Genomic DNA, 18,562 nt, shown 5'->3' with positions numbered 1-18,562 from the left:
ATAGCTACTCGTCAGATCGTAAGTAGAACAATAATTAGATATATATCTCAACCAACAATAAGTACCAAATGAATTAATATGAAATACTTATTATATAAAGATAGAAAATTTATTTAAAAAATATCATAATATCAAAATAATAACCATTCAATAATCATCTCTTCATCCATTATAATAACATGTATATTAAATTATATATATATATATATATATAATTATATCTGTTATATATATATATAATTATATCTGTTATACAAGAAAGTTCTTGACAGTGACATTAAAATATAACATAATATCAAAATAATAACCATTCAATAATCATCCCTTCACCCATTATAATAACATGTATATTAAATTATAGATATATATATATATATATAATTATATCTGTTATATATATATATATAATTATATCTGTTATACAAGAAAGTTCTTGACAGTAACATTAAAATTCCAGCCAGCTAAGCCATCATCAGACTGCAATGCATTATAGTTAGTTTTGTCTTTACACAGTCTCTGTTGAGTTAAAACCATCTTTGGGTGTATGGGGTTGAATGGGATGGTAATTAGGTTTTTATGGAAAGATATTTTGGTAAAATTTTTATTGATTAGGTTTGCGGATAAATTATTGTTTAGAACTTAATGCATGTAGAACTTTGTAAACAAGCCAGGCCGAAACTTTTAAGTCAGTGTCAACTACATTATGATCATCATCATCATTTAACGTCCACTTTCCATGCTGGCATGGGTTGGAGAGTTTGACTGAGGACTGACAAGCCAGGTGGCTGCACTGGACACCAATCTGATCTGGCAAGGTTTCTGCAGCTGGATACCCTTCCTAACGCTTTTTACATGCCACCAGCACGGGGGCCAGACAGGCGGCACTGGCATCGACCACACTCGAATGGTGCTTTTTACGTGCCACTGACACGTTATTGCCTTTATTGAACTCATAAAGCAAAATATGCCAAATATGCTATTTTGTCACTTCCATAATAGTTTTGAAAACATAACTGTTAAAATCAAACCATACTCTTCAAAATTTGCACTAAGAATACAAACAAGGTAAAATTACTACCTGCAGGTCGTTTATCCTGTCCCCCTCCAACTTTTAGTTCATGCAATTGAAAAAAACACATTATTTATGAAACAGAATAAACTATTGAGTGGTTAAGCAATCAGGTTTCTTATCAAATATTGTTTCCTTAGGCAAGATATATTGTTCTAACTCTCCTATTTAGGAAACATGGAAAACTGCAAGAAAATCTCTTAAAATAATAATAATAATCTATTATTGGCACAAGGCCTGAAATTCAGGGGGAATGGGCTAGTCAAGACTGTGTCACACAGAACTGGGTTTACTCTTAACGTTTTTGACAAAATTTTGTATTTTAGAAGTTATTTCGTCAGAAGTTACAGAGTGACAATGGACAAATTTCATGTTTGATAAGTGCCAATACAAGAAACTCTCAGCTTTTGACTTACTCTCTAACTTCTACCGATGATATATATACATATTACATATATGCTTTAAAAAATCTCATCACACAATTGAACAATTGAAAGAGCCTCTACCTGGTCACTCAACATGCTAAAAATAGCAGCCAAAGTATCCCCCTACCTAAATCATACATCCATTGTATGTAATGTCCTAGATTATCCCTAAAAAGAAGGTTTGCTGAAGGCTGGAATGTCTTTGGTGATATGTTTGCAGTATCAGGGTTGATTTGAAGTTAAATAACAACAACATTATGGTCACGATTTTCACTAAGAAAGAAAAAGAAAAATTTGATTTTTTGCGTGGAATCAAATACCCTGACTGCCTAATATGCTGCAAATCCCTTATTTTGGCTCAGAAAAAATGAGGTTGGAGGAGGGTCCCCCCCCCCTCAATCCCAGAATCATTGAAATTTTTTTTTTTCACTGAATGAATTCCTGTGACCTCCTAATATTGCAAAATTAGGTTACTTAAGGTGAGCCTGGTAACTGATGGTTTTGGGGCCTTGTTGTTTGTAACTTTTGGTGAGCCATGGTGCAACCAACAACATGGTACAAATTCCTGCCATTAATTATCAAATAATTCAATCACAACATATATTTAAATTAAACATGAAAAAAATTGAAATATTATCATCACTTACATGGAAAAATTGAAATATTATCTTTCAGTATTTTATAAGGTAAAATCTTAAATTATTAATTGACATCTTATTAATTATCTTATAACAGCAATGCCTGGAAAAATCATGGATTACATGGAAAAATGCAAGCATGAAAAGTCATATTCTTAAGATTATAAACCTGGAAAAGTACAGGACAAGCTATTACACCTGTAAAAGTATAGGACAAGCTATTACTTCTAGTAAAGAATAAGAAACTTTTTATTTAAAATATTGCAGTTAAAATTAAAATTTGAATATTCAAAAATATTTCTATATAGTTTACAAATAACACTATGCTTATTTAAGTAGAATTTGGTTAGTATATTGTCTTAAATAGAGAAAAAAGTGACTAATTAGACAAACTTACAAATTAGCTGAACAGTTTTGTACAATAAATTTAAAAGATGAGAACTGCAAAGAGAGATAAATTAGAAGAACTGGCATTCTTTGCTGCAATATTTCAAGTAAAAAGTTTCTTATTCTTTACTTTACTAGAAGTAATAGCTTGTCCTGTACTTTTACAGGTGTAATAACCTGTCCTGTACTTTTCCAGGTTTATAATCTTAAGAATATGACTTTTCATGCTCGCATTTTTCTATGTAATAATAATAATAATAATCATCCTTTCTACTGAAGGCACAAAGCCCGAAGTTTGGAAGGAGGGGAGTAGTCGATTACATTGACCCCAGTGTTTCACTGGTACTTAATTTATTAATCCCAAAAGGATGAAAGGCACAGTCGACCTTGAGAGAATTTGAACACAAAATGTAAAGATGGACGAATTGATCGCTTTTGTACATAGTCATAGATTTATTATCATAGTTGTTTAACTCATGATCGATCCTGACCATTCCCTCTTTGTTTAGACATAGTGAATCTTTGACATGAGATGGTTGGGCACAGTTGTTTGGACACTGATGATTTGGCATAATTGACTGGACATTCAGCCTGTTTTGGCAACAGTAGATTTTGGCATTGAAGGCAAACACACATACACACAGAGAGAAATATACATATACAGAGTGAGAGGGGGGGAGAGCAAGAGAAAGAGAGATATTACAATTTATTCATTGAACATGACTGATATGAACACTTTCCTTTTTCTCATCCATGTAGGGAGAAATATGCTGAGACAAATAAACTCTAAACTGGATCAAACATAACTGCAATATTAAGAATGTTGCAGCAGGTATTGCAGGAATATGGCAAAGAGTGAGAGCAAAAGATGAAAAATGTAAAAAGAAGAGTGTACCTTCTTCAAGTTCAGGGTTCCTGTCTATTTCCAGTACAATCCGTAATGTTTCTTTCAATGGTGACCAGTTAAAACTTTCAGAACAGTCTTGCTGCACAGCCAAACTCTCATTCTCCTGTAAATAAAATCAGAGAAAAATAAAGATAATTATGAAGGATCTTATTGTTAAATGTTCGCCTTTTTTAAGGATTGACTGTAATGTTACGCCTGTTGTTAGGTATGATACCTTCCTGTACAAACTGATTAATTCTATGGGTGACCAGGCTGTATCTCACATCACCAGATATTTAAGCATCTGGGAGGAAATTCCTAATGGACCAGCTTTCTCTATCTTCATATCTTTAATTGCTTTATCAATCATACTGCTGTCAGCTAGAATGGCCAATCCCACAGCTCATATTTAGAAAGCTCTATTTCTCCCATATATTCTTCATGTTAAGTAGCCTTTTCATGCCTTTTTCTTTTCAGCATCACTAAGTGCAAGTGTACCACTATCCATTCATATACACTTCTCTCCCATGTCTTAATTTTCGGTGATACATTGCTTTGCACTCCAGAATACCTCATGCCTTTGTTATCATGCTACAGAACATTGACAAACCTCTTCCTTTCTACTGCTCCCCTTTCAAAATATACCTGTTGTCTATCTTCTCCTTCAGCAACTTGGTATAATTCTCTGCTCCTATTCATTCTTCCATTCATCCTAAGCCTGTCTCGCTGCTTCTATGGCTCTGTTTACTTCACCATTCCACCACCATATCATCCACACCCTGGCTGCAATAAATATGTTGTCCTATAAGAACTTCCAATTCTCCTAAGTGTCATATGTTTCTATCTCCTTTTCATTATATAGAAGTTCTGATTGAAACATATATCTCAGACCATTGTTTCCGTATCTTCCTTTTCCAGATTGGTTTGTGTCTCTGAATCCTTCTAAGTCTGAAGTTGTTAACAACTAACCTTAGAACATTCTTCATCTGGAAAGGACTTTGCATTTACAAGCATCTAACTAACCTGCTTTCTAATGAGGATATAGTATGTCTGGCTTGTGTGCCCACCAGACTGATAAGTGATCAGGTGACTGTCTCATTTCTTGAAGTTAGTGTTCTGAATTACTAGGTCATTTACATCACAGAACTCCAAGAACCTTGTTCCTTCCTCATCTGAAGAACTAAATCCATAACTTCCATGCATATCATGGAATCCTCCAGGATGCTGCTCAACGTGTCCATTGAAGTCACCAGCCATGAAAGTAAAGTCACTGTCATTCATCACTGAAGTAGTCTGCAAAAAGACATCATAAGGAAACTGTTATTAATAAACATCAGAGAATACAATTGACCTAAAATCGCACAATGTAATGGTAATCCTGTTCAATTGTCTGGACATGCCTAGTTCAACTGCTTGGGGTGATCTGGGCAGCAAATAATATGAAAGGTAGAGCAGCTATACTGGAATCCTTGAGTTATAGTAGATGATGACGATGTTGAAGAGGAGGATAGCATTAGGAGAAATTTTAACTAAAGAATCTCTGCTATCTTTCCATGAACAACTTGCCTGGCCTTGAGGAAGCATTACCTTCTTAGAAAACAGGTACAGGATCATGACAGGACGAGTATCTGGCCATAGAAAATTTACCTCAACAAATTCCGTCTAAGGTAACGTAAGCATGGAAAAGTGGATGTTAAAATGATTTATGGGATATTTAAGAAAACTATTTAATGAAAAAATAACAATCAAAAGCCAAAAAAAAAACAGTCATTGATAGAAAATGAATAAAGTAACAATATACCTCTCTCACACTTTACATATATACATGCCCATTGCTAAGAGTGGGGAGACACTAAACGGCACTGTCCCCTCACTATTCAATGGTGCATCCTCAGATTTAGAAACTACAGTTTATAAAAATTTTCTGAAGATACCAAAAAATTTTTTCTTTGAAGTTATGACTGGTTAAATGGTGTGCTTCAATCAAAACTTCAATTAAAGAAATTGTCAAGAAACCCCACTTTAGCATTATTACAAATTAGTGCCCTCCCAGAATATTCTGAAGCATCCCTAGGCACCAAAAGTCTGGCGACGAATCTGCATGCATACCTCTTACATACAAATTAATAATGAAGTTACTGAGGATTCTTTGACTTAAAGAATGAATGTAGCAAAAATGATTACGAACCAAATCTCTTCCTAGTCTGTTAAAAATTGTTTGTTTCAGTAAGAAACTCTAACTTTGGTACAAGACCACAATTGGGAGGGTGAGGTGAGATTAGAGTAAATTATAAATACCCCAATAGTTTATAGGTAATTGAAATTTTAAAAAAATCCAGCAGAATTCGAACTTTGATTCAACACCACAGCTAACTTCCAAGATAATTTCTATTTTTATATGTAAAGAATTTAGATTTATAATAGCTTTCAGTTCATTTTAAACTGAATTTGTTAAATTTTATTATAATTCAAATATAAGAACATGAGAAACTGTCGAAATATGTTAAAGCTGTTGATAATACACCAAACAACGAGTTAACAGTTCATGTATTTTTATATGTATGTATGTGTGTGTGTGTGTGTATATATATATATATATTATTTAACAGACGTGTGTGCGACGGGAACAAAATTATATATTACTGGTATGGTACGCTACTATGTATAGAGTGATCCAGCTTAAAATTTCAAGCGAATGCCAATTAATTTCATTCCATTTACGTTGCTCATCAAAATTACCCGTTACCCTAAAAATATGAATCATTGGAATTAATCAAAACATTCCATCACCACTTTCATTATTGCATTCCTGAAGATGGGACGTTTGAGTTCACTTTTTCCATATTCCTTGCTAACTATGCATGTTAATTACTTTCAGGCTTTTATTTAACTGAAGTTATAACTGGTAAAGTAGCAAAAGCAAAATATGACGACATTAACGGAAGGTGTTCACATCCTCCGCTCATGTTGACAGTTTGCAGAATAACGCATCTTCCATTCTACAAGATGGTTTTCACGATGAAAATTAATAGAAGAGATATAAAAGAAAAACGTAAGACACACCACCTTTTGTAGTCTTTCAATATCTCTCACCAAAAGTTGAATGTCGTGTAATGTAGCATTGTAGTCGTTCTGTAATTCCACTAATTCACGTAAATTCTCTTCGATGTCAGCCATTTTTACTATGATACTAAGGCCGCTCAAGACGTCAAGCACTCTTCAAAAAAAAAACCAGAAAAAATGCCGTTTGATATCTGCTAAATATTTTACCTGAAAATATATAATTTGATATCTCCTTTACGCGCGCGCGTGCGTGTGTGTGTACACACTCACAGTGCATCTTAAGAATTCATTACCATCTTTTAAAAATTATATCGTATTTTATTTTATTTGTTTTTGTCTGAAGAAATGGACTGGTTCTGTGATCTTTGCAGGTCTTCTTAGACCGATGAGACTGATGCTTCCGTTAATGTTACTCTTGAGGCTTTAACTAAACACCTACAGAACACATAAGAGCAGGAAGAGAACCCAGGTTAATGTGTGTGATGGTGGGGGTAGGGTAGATACCTGAAAAGTGAGAGGAAGAGAAGTAAGTGAGATTGGAATGTCTAAGTGGTGATGGAAGTTCAAAACCAATAGGCTGTGAGGAGCAGAGGCCACTACAGTAGCTATAGAAAAGGTAGAGATAGGAGACAGCCTGGGACCTGCATTTGAATGGCTTTTGACCTTTTTCTGGATGTGGTCTAGGAAGACTATGTTTGCGTAGTGACACTGTCCTAGATATTAGAGCAATATTCCCTTGTAGGCTTCACCTGAGCTTTGTAGCATATTAATAACTGATAGGGACTGAAAAATCTTCTGATCCTGATGAGACAGGCTTCTAGTTGGAATGTGATCCTAACTATGCAAAGAATGATCTTTCACCAAGAGAGATCTTCAATGATAGTGAGACTCAACTACTGAAGTAATTCTGAAAACTCTTGCTAAGTGTTACTCATGACTAGTGGGGATATGGTGTGATACTGTCTTCTTGATATGAGCAATGTGTGTGTTAACTGGCATTTGAAGAAAAAAAAAAAAAAAAGACTGGAATGGTGCTACCAGAAGATGTTTTCAAGGTCTGTGATTATGAAGCCAATGTGGGTTTGATACATGGTAACTAGATTGTAAGTGGATAAATCAAGGTTTAGGAATATTAAAGAATAATGGATTGTATTGTAGTAACGCTGTGCGCATGCGTAGTCTCACGCATGCGTGGAATTCAACATACCAAGCTTTCCCGCTTCATTCTATCTCTTTCTTGCTGGCCAGCAATTGAGCAAGGACGTGTTTAGCTGTCTCTCTCCATCTTTCGAACTTACGCTCGACAGCTCACTTACATCTACATACCAACGTCCCAACAACTATGCTCACACACACAGAAGCTGTAACAACAAACAAGAGCTAAAGATATATATATTTACCACCTGAATAAATGTTGTTTAAGTTGATAGTCTGGAGATCAGCGTCCCGTTAATTTCTTAATATTATATAGGAAAGTCAGGTCTACATCCAATGATGTATAACCCTACTTTCCTATAGTATCATCTGTGTAAAAGTAGGTGTTGTTGGATGTAGTGGTTGTTGTTGTTGTTGTTGGCACTCCGTCACTTAAGACGTCGAGGGTTCCAGTTAATCCGATCAACGGAACAGCCTGCTCGTGAAATTAACGTGCAAGTGGCTGAGCACTCCACAGACACGTGTACTCTTAACGTAGTTCTCGGTGATATTCAGCGTGACACAGTGTGAAAAGTCTGACCCTTTGGATTACAGGCACAACAGAAACAGAGAAAGTTGTGAAAGAATACAGCAGGGTTCGCCACCATCCCCTGCCGGAGCCTCGTGGAGCTTTAGGTGTTTTCACTCAATAAACACTCACATTGATGTATAGAAGGAAGGGAGTAGATGAATGGGTGACAAGACCAAATCCTGGAGTATGCCAGAGTTGATAAAGTGAGGGACAGAAACAGCTTTGTCAACACAAACAATAATGGTGTGCTCTGATAAGAAGTTACTTATTCAAGAAATGAGATGAGAGTGGAGTCCATTGGCATGAAGTTTCAATTGGAGATTCATGTGCCATATACAGTTGAAAGCTTTACTGATGTCACGGGTAGCAATATTGTTTTTACTAAATTACTCCAAAACAAGAGCCCATCAGTGGATAACAGATGAGTGTAGATCACCAGTAGATCTGGCTTTATACAAACCGTACAGGTGATCCTTAAGGTGAGTGAGAGAGAAATTTAAGGTACTGGAAGATGTTAACGGTTGTCTCCATTACATCAGTGATATAGAAGTGAATACTATAGAACAATACTAGGCAGAGTCAGAGGGGTTGGTCTTGTTGAGAATGGGACACACTGTAGTATGTTTCCAAAAGTCAGAACAGATCTCAGTAGAAAAGGAGAGATTAAAGAGTTTAGTGAATGAAAGGATGCATTGTTTCAGTGCTAAAGTGCTGTAGAATTAAAGTAAACTGAGTCTGTGACACATATTCAACTCCTGGTTGTGTCTTTTCATTTTGTTTTTGTGGTTTTCACTTATAGCAATTAGTTAATTAGTTTGTAGCAGTAGAAAACTCCCTACTCCACTGATTTGCTTCAGACCCACTACACAATGCAAGCCACTCCACTGACCTGCTCCTGATACACTACAAAAAAGGCAATATCCACTCCACTGATCTATTTCTGGCACACAACATAAAAACATCCATTTAAAACATTACAGGAGAATTTTTCAAATAAAAGTAACAACAGCTAATAGTATTTTTCAAAAGAAAATTAGCAGCTATTCTACTGGAAAGACACTTCTTGAAGCTGCTTCGAAACTATATTATCACTTCACACAATAACAATTCTATGAGGTGCAGACATGGTTCTGAAGTAGTGAAATTTGTTTTACAACCACATGGGTTTGAGTTCAATACCACTATATGGTATCCTGGACAAATGTCTATTGCTCTAGCTTTAGGCCAAATAATACCTTGTAAGTGAAAATGGTAAACAGATGTATGGAAGCTTCTTATATGATGATATATATATATATATATATATATGATTAATCAGTCATCATCATCATTTAGTGCCTATTTCCATACTAACATGGGTAAAATGATTTAACTGGAGCTGCAACAGGCACCAGTCTATTTTGGCTTGGTTTCTACAGCTGGATGCCCTTCCTAATGCCAACCACTCCACAAAAAATATGGTTTATATTGTCAACATCATTTAATAATGTGTGTTCCATGCTGGCATGGATATTGACTAGATTGGATGTAATCAGTTTCATTTCTCCCTATCATACAACTAAACAGTTTCATTCATTTCAGCATGTTTCGAATTTAAATGATTGCCACATTATCAAATTTTGTCCTGCAAATCCTAATACTAACCATACATCTCATTTCATGCATCATTCTGGATGTTTTTTATGTGTCACTAGCACAGGTGCGTTTTATATATCACCAGCACTGGCCACAACTACAATTTCACTTACCTAGACATGTCTTCTCAAGCACAGTAAATCACTAAAGGTCTCTGTCACTTGTCATAGCCTCCACAAGATTCAACATCCAAAGACCATACTTCACCATCTTGTTATATATATATATATATATATATATATAGACACATTGAAAGATAGGTCTAGCAAGATTGTAGAGATGCTTTGGTGTATGTTGCACACAAGAGGTAAGGTGGAGACAAGCTTCAGCCAGAGTCCTCACAGGCAAATCACATAGGTATAAACTCTTCTGGGAAGGTAATAGTGATAGAATAGGGAGTGTGGGAATACTTATTGCAGAGGAAAGGGTGAATAAGGTCATAGAGGTAGTGAGGGTGTGCAATAGAGTACTTAAACTCAGGCTAGTCTTGCAGAATGGTATAGCTACAATTATCTCAGCCTATGCCCCAGAAGCAGGCTTACCAAAGGAACAGAAGGATCACTTTTCTGATATTCTTCTGCAGGCTACCTCAAAGACGAGTGACAATGATCTCATCTTTGTGACTGGAGATTTTAATGGGCATGTCGGACAGCAACCTGGTATCTTCCATGGTGTACATAGGGGCCATGGAGTTGGTACCAGAAATGAAGAGGGAACTAGACTCTTGGAGTTCTGTGATGCAAATAACCTATTGATCTGCAACACCAACTTCAGGAAGCCAACCATCAACCTGATAACCTATCAATCAGGTGACTCTGCAAGCCAGATTGATTTCATTCTCACCAGACAGCAGGATGCTTTGTTGATCTTAAATACAAAGACCCTCCCTGGTAAAAAAATGTACCCCTCCAGCATAGACTAATTATTGGTGACTTTAGACTCAAGGCCAGAAGGATGCGAAAAAGCAGACCAATCTGGTAAAGGACTTGGAAGCTTAAGAACCCTTCACATGGTCAGAGATTTAGGGATATCCTTACCAAGAAATTTGACGATAGGGAAGCGGAGCTACAGTCTTGTAACATAGAAGGCAGCTTGCTGAGCACTACAGACCAAATCTGTGGCTGGTGCACAGTCCCTTCTAGACCTAGGGTAACATGATTGTGGAACAATACTGTAGTCAGTGCCATTAGAGTAAAGAAACAGGCCTGGAAGTGTGCGGGTAGCAGGAGACTGTATCATATAGCCAAAAGGGAAACCAAGAGACAGGTACATATAGCAGAAAAGAAGTTTGCCAATGTTCAGCAACGTGAGGACCATAGAACTGAAGTATTTTGGATTGCAAGACAGTGTGTGAGAGAAAAACATGATGTCATAGGAGAGAAATGTGTCAGCATGAATGATGGTGTCTTTGCGTTTAATGATTCTACACAGAGACTTGGAGATGCCATTATGAAAGACTGCTGAATGTGGAGAATGAATGGGAGGAGGAGAGTCTGCCAAAGATTGACCCAAACGAGGGACCAGCTACCCAAATTGTCAGTACCCTGGTAGATAAAGCAATTAAGGATATGAAGACTGGGAAAGTACCTGGCTCATCAGGAATCAAAGCCAAGATGCTTAAAATATTGGGCAGTGTGGGTTATGGTCTTGTCACCCACATCGTAACTCAGGGAGTTCATGAAGGAGTCATACCCAATGACTGGTGTAGCAGTGCCACAGTCAATAGCTATAAAGGCAAAGGTGATGCTTCAGATAGAAATAACTACAGTGGTATCAAATTATTGGATCAGGTGATGAAAGTTACAGAGTGGGTCATAGCTCAACTAATTAAGAAGAGAGTTAGCCTAGATGAGATGCAGTTTGGTTTTGTGCCAGGCAGAAGCACCGCTGATGATGTATTTATTTTTTTTTTACTTCTTTCCAAACATTGCTTTAAATGACCTTCATTAATAGTTAATATACAGAATCACTGGGACACAGGTATATTCACAAACTCTGTATTGTTTTACCTACATTGCTTGACAATTTCATCAGAACCCCTCCAGAAGACCTACAGTATAGAGCAGTAGTTCTCAACTGGGGTCCATATAATCTTTTGTGGGCCATATAAAATTTTGTGGGGTCTGCACAAGCAAAATAAGTAAATTTTGTTTTAGCTGTATTTATTGCAAGAAACAGCTTGGTTTCTTTCTCTGATGTTTTAAACAGTCCAGCTTACACAAGCTAATGTGTGATGGACAAAATAGGAATTATCTATAAAATGGGTTTTTAAACATTGAATGGCTGTGAGGGTCCACCAGAATAAAAGGGGTCTATAAGTAAAAAATAGTTGAGAATCACTGCTACAGAGAAATTGAAACGAACGTCTGGTTGTAACCTGCATAACTAGCTACTAACTTGTCGAGAACTATACTGCATATACAGTAGTTTATAGTATGGGTCAGTGTGGAAAACAGGATATATTGGATAGCCTTCATTTTCTGATCCTAAATGCCTGTAGGTTTCTGGTGGCAACATCAATAAAGGCAGACTTGGACAATACATGAATGTTGTATTTCTGCATTTATCTCTATAGATGTGCATTCCAGTACAGTCTTTAAGACTAATTTTGCAGCTGCTACTGTTTAGATGTATCTAAACTGAGTAGGTGCAATAGAGTCCTTACAATGGTGTTATGTCTCCAGCATTTGAAGGAGACTGAACATGTAATATCACAACCTGTATAGGTTGGAGCTTGTAATACCAGTGACTATATCTCTCTCTCTCTCCTCTCACATACTGAGGTAATCAAATATTTCACAAGAACTTTTGTTTCATAGTGCATGTATCTGCACTCACATTTCTTTGTTGAGAATACTTCATATTTTATATATTTTCTGGAATATTAGAAATGAGCTTGTCAAAATAATGAAACAAGCTGGAACCATGAAAAAAATTCACGGATAATTAAAATATCATTCAATAAATAGTTATTTAATTAAAATTGTTTAATTTGCACTATTTTAGTTAATGAAAAATTCTATTATATCTTTATGTTATATTTATTAATAAATATATATTAAGTTATTGTGTGAAAGTATACGTTAAATACATCTGTTACAGCACTTCCCTATACACAAGGTGTCTAGTGTAGGTGATTCCCTTCTGCAACCATGAGTGGATTCATTTTGACGTATCACTTTAACCCTCACACTGTTCATCACCCTTGCTCTTGAAAAAGTTATGTAAAGCTGGCCATGAGTGAAGCATGGCTGTGGTAAGTGTATGCCAACTCTATTGAATGTTTGCCCCTGTGCTTTATTGATTATCATAGAATAAGAACAGATGAACCGGGAACTGGGTCCGATGCAGAACGAATGGAATGTTTGCATCGCTTGGAGTAAGTTTGATTCTTGGAATCAGTATTCTCGTGTGAGAATGAGAATCATTTATAATTGACGCTTCGATGCTATGCTCATGAAGCTGAAATACTTACAAGCAAGTTCCATTGTGTTATAGAAAGGTTTCTACGAAGCATAATAATTGCTCTAACTTTAAAGTTAAGGTGATGAGGAGGCATTCCAGAAGGTGTAAGTGTTTATAAACTCCAATGGGATAATTCTGGGCTTCTTCGTTATCAGAAGTTACTGAGTCAGTGCTCAGATATGTCTTAGTTTCAGTGGGCAATCTACTTAAAATTTCATTTGCTGCTAAGCAGTCTGAATTTTTAAGGCATAAGATCACTATTTTTCATTTTTTCTGCTGTACAATTGTCAAATATATCAGATACCAAGGAATTGTTACATATGCATGCCTCAGGAATATCAACAGTATCTTCTGCGAGATTATCAAGAGAGCTTTGAAGAAATTCACTTCCAAGTTGTAGTAGCCACCTTGAAAAATCTTGTTCATTTGCATTTGTTCTCATGTTTTGTGTAAGTTACGTTTGATGAAAATTATCCCACATAGACGAGCGTTTAAGACAGGAATCAAGTACAGCTGCAGGAGGAGCTCTGGGAACAACTGGAAGTACTTGTCTAAAAATCTCCTCCTAGTACGACAATTTTCCCCACCAAATATACAATTACTATTCATATCTCTTAAACAATTATCTATAGCTTTCAAAGCATAAACTAGTATCATTGAATCTTTGTCAATAATGAAGACTTTTGCTCGTCTGAGAATGATTCCTTTATCAACATTTGGAACATTGCACACACTTGTTTCACTCAAAGGAACTGGAAGCTTGAATATACTATGAAGAGTTTTACCACCTTTCAAGCGTTGCAGCAATGCCAGTCCAGAAGCCAAGGGAAATAACTCGAATTAATGATGACTTAACTCCCTTAGCCTGACAAACACCGACAGTGCAAGCGTATAAAAAAATAGATGCCAGAGGTAAGTGTTTTTTCTTTTTGAGTGACAATAAGGTTGATAGTGCAGGACTTGATTTCATATCCTAGCAATATTTAACAATTCATCAGAATGATGCGTGAAATGAGATGTATGGTTAGTATTAGGATTTGCAGGACAAAATTTGATAATGTGGCAATCATTTAAATTCGAAACATGCTGAAATGAATGAAACTGTTTAGTTGTATGATGGGGAGAAATGAAACTGATTACATCCAATCTAGTCAATATCCATGCCAGCATGGAACACACATTATTAAATGATGTTGACAATATAAACCATATATATCTTTTAAATACCTTCCTTTAAAGGAGTTTCTAGCAGCTGAGTCAATAAATGTAGTCTTACTGACCAAATTTTTCACATTTCCTCGTCATCACCAATACGATGTGGCTCAATCTTCATAATACAAAAGTTATTTATAGAATTATTCAATTAACAGTGGGGACACTGCATAACTGACAAGAGTTTTGTTAGGTATAGCTCCAAGTTCAAGTCTTCCCATATATCTATCATGAAGAAGGATGTCTGGCTTCTACAGACCAATTTTGTGTAGATACAGTGAAATAGATGAGGAACTACTGCAATGACTCAATGACAAATGAGATATACTATTACCTCAGGGCACCATCACATATTTGAGATCTTGGCATACTGAGGCTCTAGTCACAAGTTAGCACCAAATTATATCAGTGTTCTTTGGAAATTATGATGTACACATTACTTACGTTTCAGCAGATTCAAACATGAATATGCTAACTACTGCTGTATTTTTGTCTATGGAGAACAATTTCTCCTCAGATGATGTGTGTTCACAAAATACTTGAATCATTAATATAAGGGCACATTGACACATTACATTATTTTGACCAGGTTGTGTTTCTTGTCAAAGCTATCCCTAAATCAATGAATCTAAACAAGGGCTGTGGGTCTTGTTTATAGAAATCAGAAAATTATTTGCTGCTGTGTGTTGGTGATAGCAAATTATTTACTGATTTCTATAAACAAGAACCACAATCCTTGTTCAACACTTTAGTATCTAAACCAGTCATATCTGGTCAAAATATTCTGCTTTATGTTGAAACTGGCCAGATCTGGCCTCTCACCTTTTAATGCCATTGTAAAAATCAGCAATCACATCAAAATTATGAAGCTGTGAAATAATGTAGAATTAATTCAAAACAAAGTGAAAATATAAGCATAACCTTTGACCGAGTGACCCAAAGGCGGCCAGCTGCCAGAAACGTTAGGACGCAGGGCGAAATGCTTAGCGGTATTTAGTCTGCCATTACGTTCCGAATTCAAATTCCGCCGAGGTCGACTTTGCCTTTCATCCTTTCGGGGTCAATAAATTAAGTACCAGTTACGCACTGGGGTCGATGTAATCGACTTAATCCCTTTGTCTATCCTTGTTTGTCCCCTCTATGTCTAGCCCCTTGTGGGCAATAAAGAAATAAGAGTGACCCAAATGCGAAAGGATTAAGATTCATTGACCCAAGGGTAGCCTTGATTGAAAAAACACAACCTGGTCTAAACACCATGGTGTTTCAAGGGCCCTTTACCTCAATGAATCAAGTGTATTATTACAGATCATCTGAAAGGAAAAGTTGTTCTTCACAGATAGAATACAACAGTGATTAGCATATTCCTGTTTGAATCTACTGAAACATTAAGAATGAAGATGAACATCCCTGTGTTGATTTAAATATATTTCCTTTCTTACTGTAAATATGAAACCTGCTGAAGTGAACCAGTTTTACCATATTTGGAAAGAATATAAAGTGGTTGAATAGATAAGATGTGTTACCAATTTCATCATTCATCAGGTTTAAGTTTAAATACACTACAGCTGTTTTACTGATTGTTAGATCAGCTCAATTCATTCAGCTATTGTTACTGGTGACAATGGCCTTCAATCTAGAATATGATTCCTTTAATGTTCTGAAACCCAAGGTACATTTTTCATGAACACTGAATATTGAGTCAACAACTATTTCTAGTTAAAAATGAAGTCTTTATTAAATGGAATTACATATTGGATACTAAAAGAAGTCAGCAATTTTAAGCTCATTAACGAGACCAACAAAAAGAAACCAAACTTTAGAATGCAACAATTGTAAAGAACTGATAAGTATCTGAGAAATTGATCTCTCAGAGAGAGAAAAACAATATTAAAAATAACACGTAACAAATGGAATTCTTGTGAAATAAGAAAGAAATGGAGTTAAATTTTCAAACCAAAATTGAGAAAGAAAAAAGAACTTAGGATCATTGTCAAAAGCTAAATTATGAAGTATTTGTAGGTATGAGATTATTCAGGTACCTAGTGGATATTGGCATTATTTTCCTTTTGTTGTTGGTTTGTTAATAATTCAGGAGCTATTCAATATTTCCCAATTAAAATTTTTTTCATAAAGAAATTCTAACCTGAAATTAATCTAATTGCTTTTTACTGCAAGGAAATTAGAAACATCCTATATGTTATTTGTAGGAAATTATTAATAATAATAAAATGAAGGAATGACAAAAAGATGGAATGTCTTAGAAATACAATGAACTTGAAGAATATTGCATTCATTAATGACCGTTTTAAGCTCAAGCAAATTTCTCAAGTTTGGATTTTACTGGACAGAAAATAATTTTAAACATTAACTTTCGTAGAATTCCTTGAGATTCCAAATGTAATTTCCAAAAGTAGGGATTACCTTCTAAAGGAATCAATCTGAGTTACTGAACAGATCTAATATATTCAGCTGAAGAATATGGTAAAAGTGTCAAACCAGCAAGTAATTTGCATACCTGAGCTAGCTACATCAAAGTTCATACTGTGAAGAATTAACAAGGCATAGCTAAATATAAACACCTTTAACCTAAATTCTAACAAGTTACTCCATCTGTTTCTCAGGATAAGCAATCCCATATTCTAGCCAGTTAATACAGCAGACGATGCTGCCTGTGTCATCAGATATATATATATATATAATAAGATGCAAGTTATTCACAACTCTAGACATCTCAAAACTACATAACTGAGCATTAGAAATATATCAGGCACTTTTTTTTTCATTCTTTTTAGTGAAGATTGTTTCCTAATTCTTATTTGTGTTACAAGAGCAAAATAAATTGACAGGTAAAAAAACCTTGACTGCTAGAAACTAGGAAAATTATTTTGCTATTCTAAATTACTTTTATTCAATACATACATGACCATTAGAATAAAGGACAGAGTTGCTATGCTTACATGTTTATCATATATATGGAATATACCTGGTATGGAACAGAGATGACCACACATGTTGGGTAGAGTAAATATGTGGCTGCTTGTATTAAATTTTAATTATATAATTGAGTTCTTTTCCTTATTGATTATTACAGTGTTATAGCATCGGGATATATCTATACATACACAAATATGCATGTATACAAATACATACGTATATAAACACACACACACACACACACACACATCATAATACAGGTAATCCTTACCATATCAAGGTATCTGTAAACCAACGAAATATTCAACACTTTTGATGGTAAAGCATTTTTTTATATTTCATCCAGAGAACAGCAGAGCCATGTCCAGATTAATCAGAGTACAAAGCATAACTGTGAGACAGTTTATATGCTAATGAACTGAGACAGGGCTGTGCCATTCTCTGGATGGAAGCATCTTGCAAGTTGTGTATATATTATATATTACACACACACACACACATGTATGCACGCACACACACAAAGGACAAGGTTGAAAGTTACTTCAAAATTTCCACTTGCTCACTTTTGTCAGACAATCTGCCAATGGCAAGAAGGCCAAAACTTTGAAGCAACAATCAACCTTTCCTCTGCAAAAGTATAATAAACATGCATTCTGTGTGGCCTTGTTTGAAAGTTAGAGGTCTACTATTATTATAAATACTTAGAATCAGCATCAGATGGATGTAGCTTATAAAAAGAGACACAATGAAATTATAAAAGATATGGAAGATAACCGAAAACTAAAACTAATTTTTCTGTATAATTTTCCTTTCAAATGTATCATAACTAATTCTGAGATTCTCGAGTGGTTTTTCTTTCCCTTTTCCCTCAATAATTTACTAAGATATTTAAAGAAAAAAGAAATGAAAACAATAAGTCCGATTTTTCTCCATTATTTCTAAGTAGTATATATTATTAAAACATCTTTAGGATAAAGGAAAAAGACAAAGAAAAGTAGAACACCACTGTTAACCTTGTTTTAACCAAAGAATAGGCAGCTTACAATAATGCCAGTATATTATATATATATATATATATATATATATATATATATACATATATATATATACATATATATATAT

The 18,562-nt window shown here is 35.2% G+C and overlaps 1 protein-coding gene across 1 annotated transcript in view; it reads right to left on the bottom strand.

Annotated features, from left to right (window-relative positions):
* The window catches only part of LOC106873292 (uncharacterized), a 9,683-nt gene extending 3,063 nt beyond the window's left edge, over nucleotides 1-6,620 (bottom strand). The window contains exons 1-2 of the mRNA XM_014920602.2: nucleotides 6,472-6,620; nucleotides 3,415-3,529 (exon numbers count right to left, since the gene is read on the bottom strand). Of these exons, the coding sequence (XP_014776088.1) occupies nucleotides 3,415-3,529; nucleotides 6,472-6,582 (226 nt within the window). The 5' untranslated portion in view covers nucleotides 6,583-6,620. The remainder of the gene's footprint in view (nucleotides 1-3,414; nucleotides 3,530-6,471) is intronic.
* Between the last annotated feature and the right edge of the window lie 11,942 nt (nucleotides 6,621-18,562).

This window comes from Octopus bimaculoides, chromosome 11, assembly GCF_001194135.2.
Source record: "Octopus bimaculoides isolate UCB-OBI-ISO-001 chromosome 11, ASM119413v2, whole genome shotgun sequence".
NCBI classification, from domain to species: domain Eukaryota; kingdom Metazoa; phylum Mollusca; class Cephalopoda; order Octopoda; family Octopodidae; genus Octopus; species Octopus bimaculoides.
This window is presented reverse-complemented; position numbering and strand designations above follow the sequence as displayed.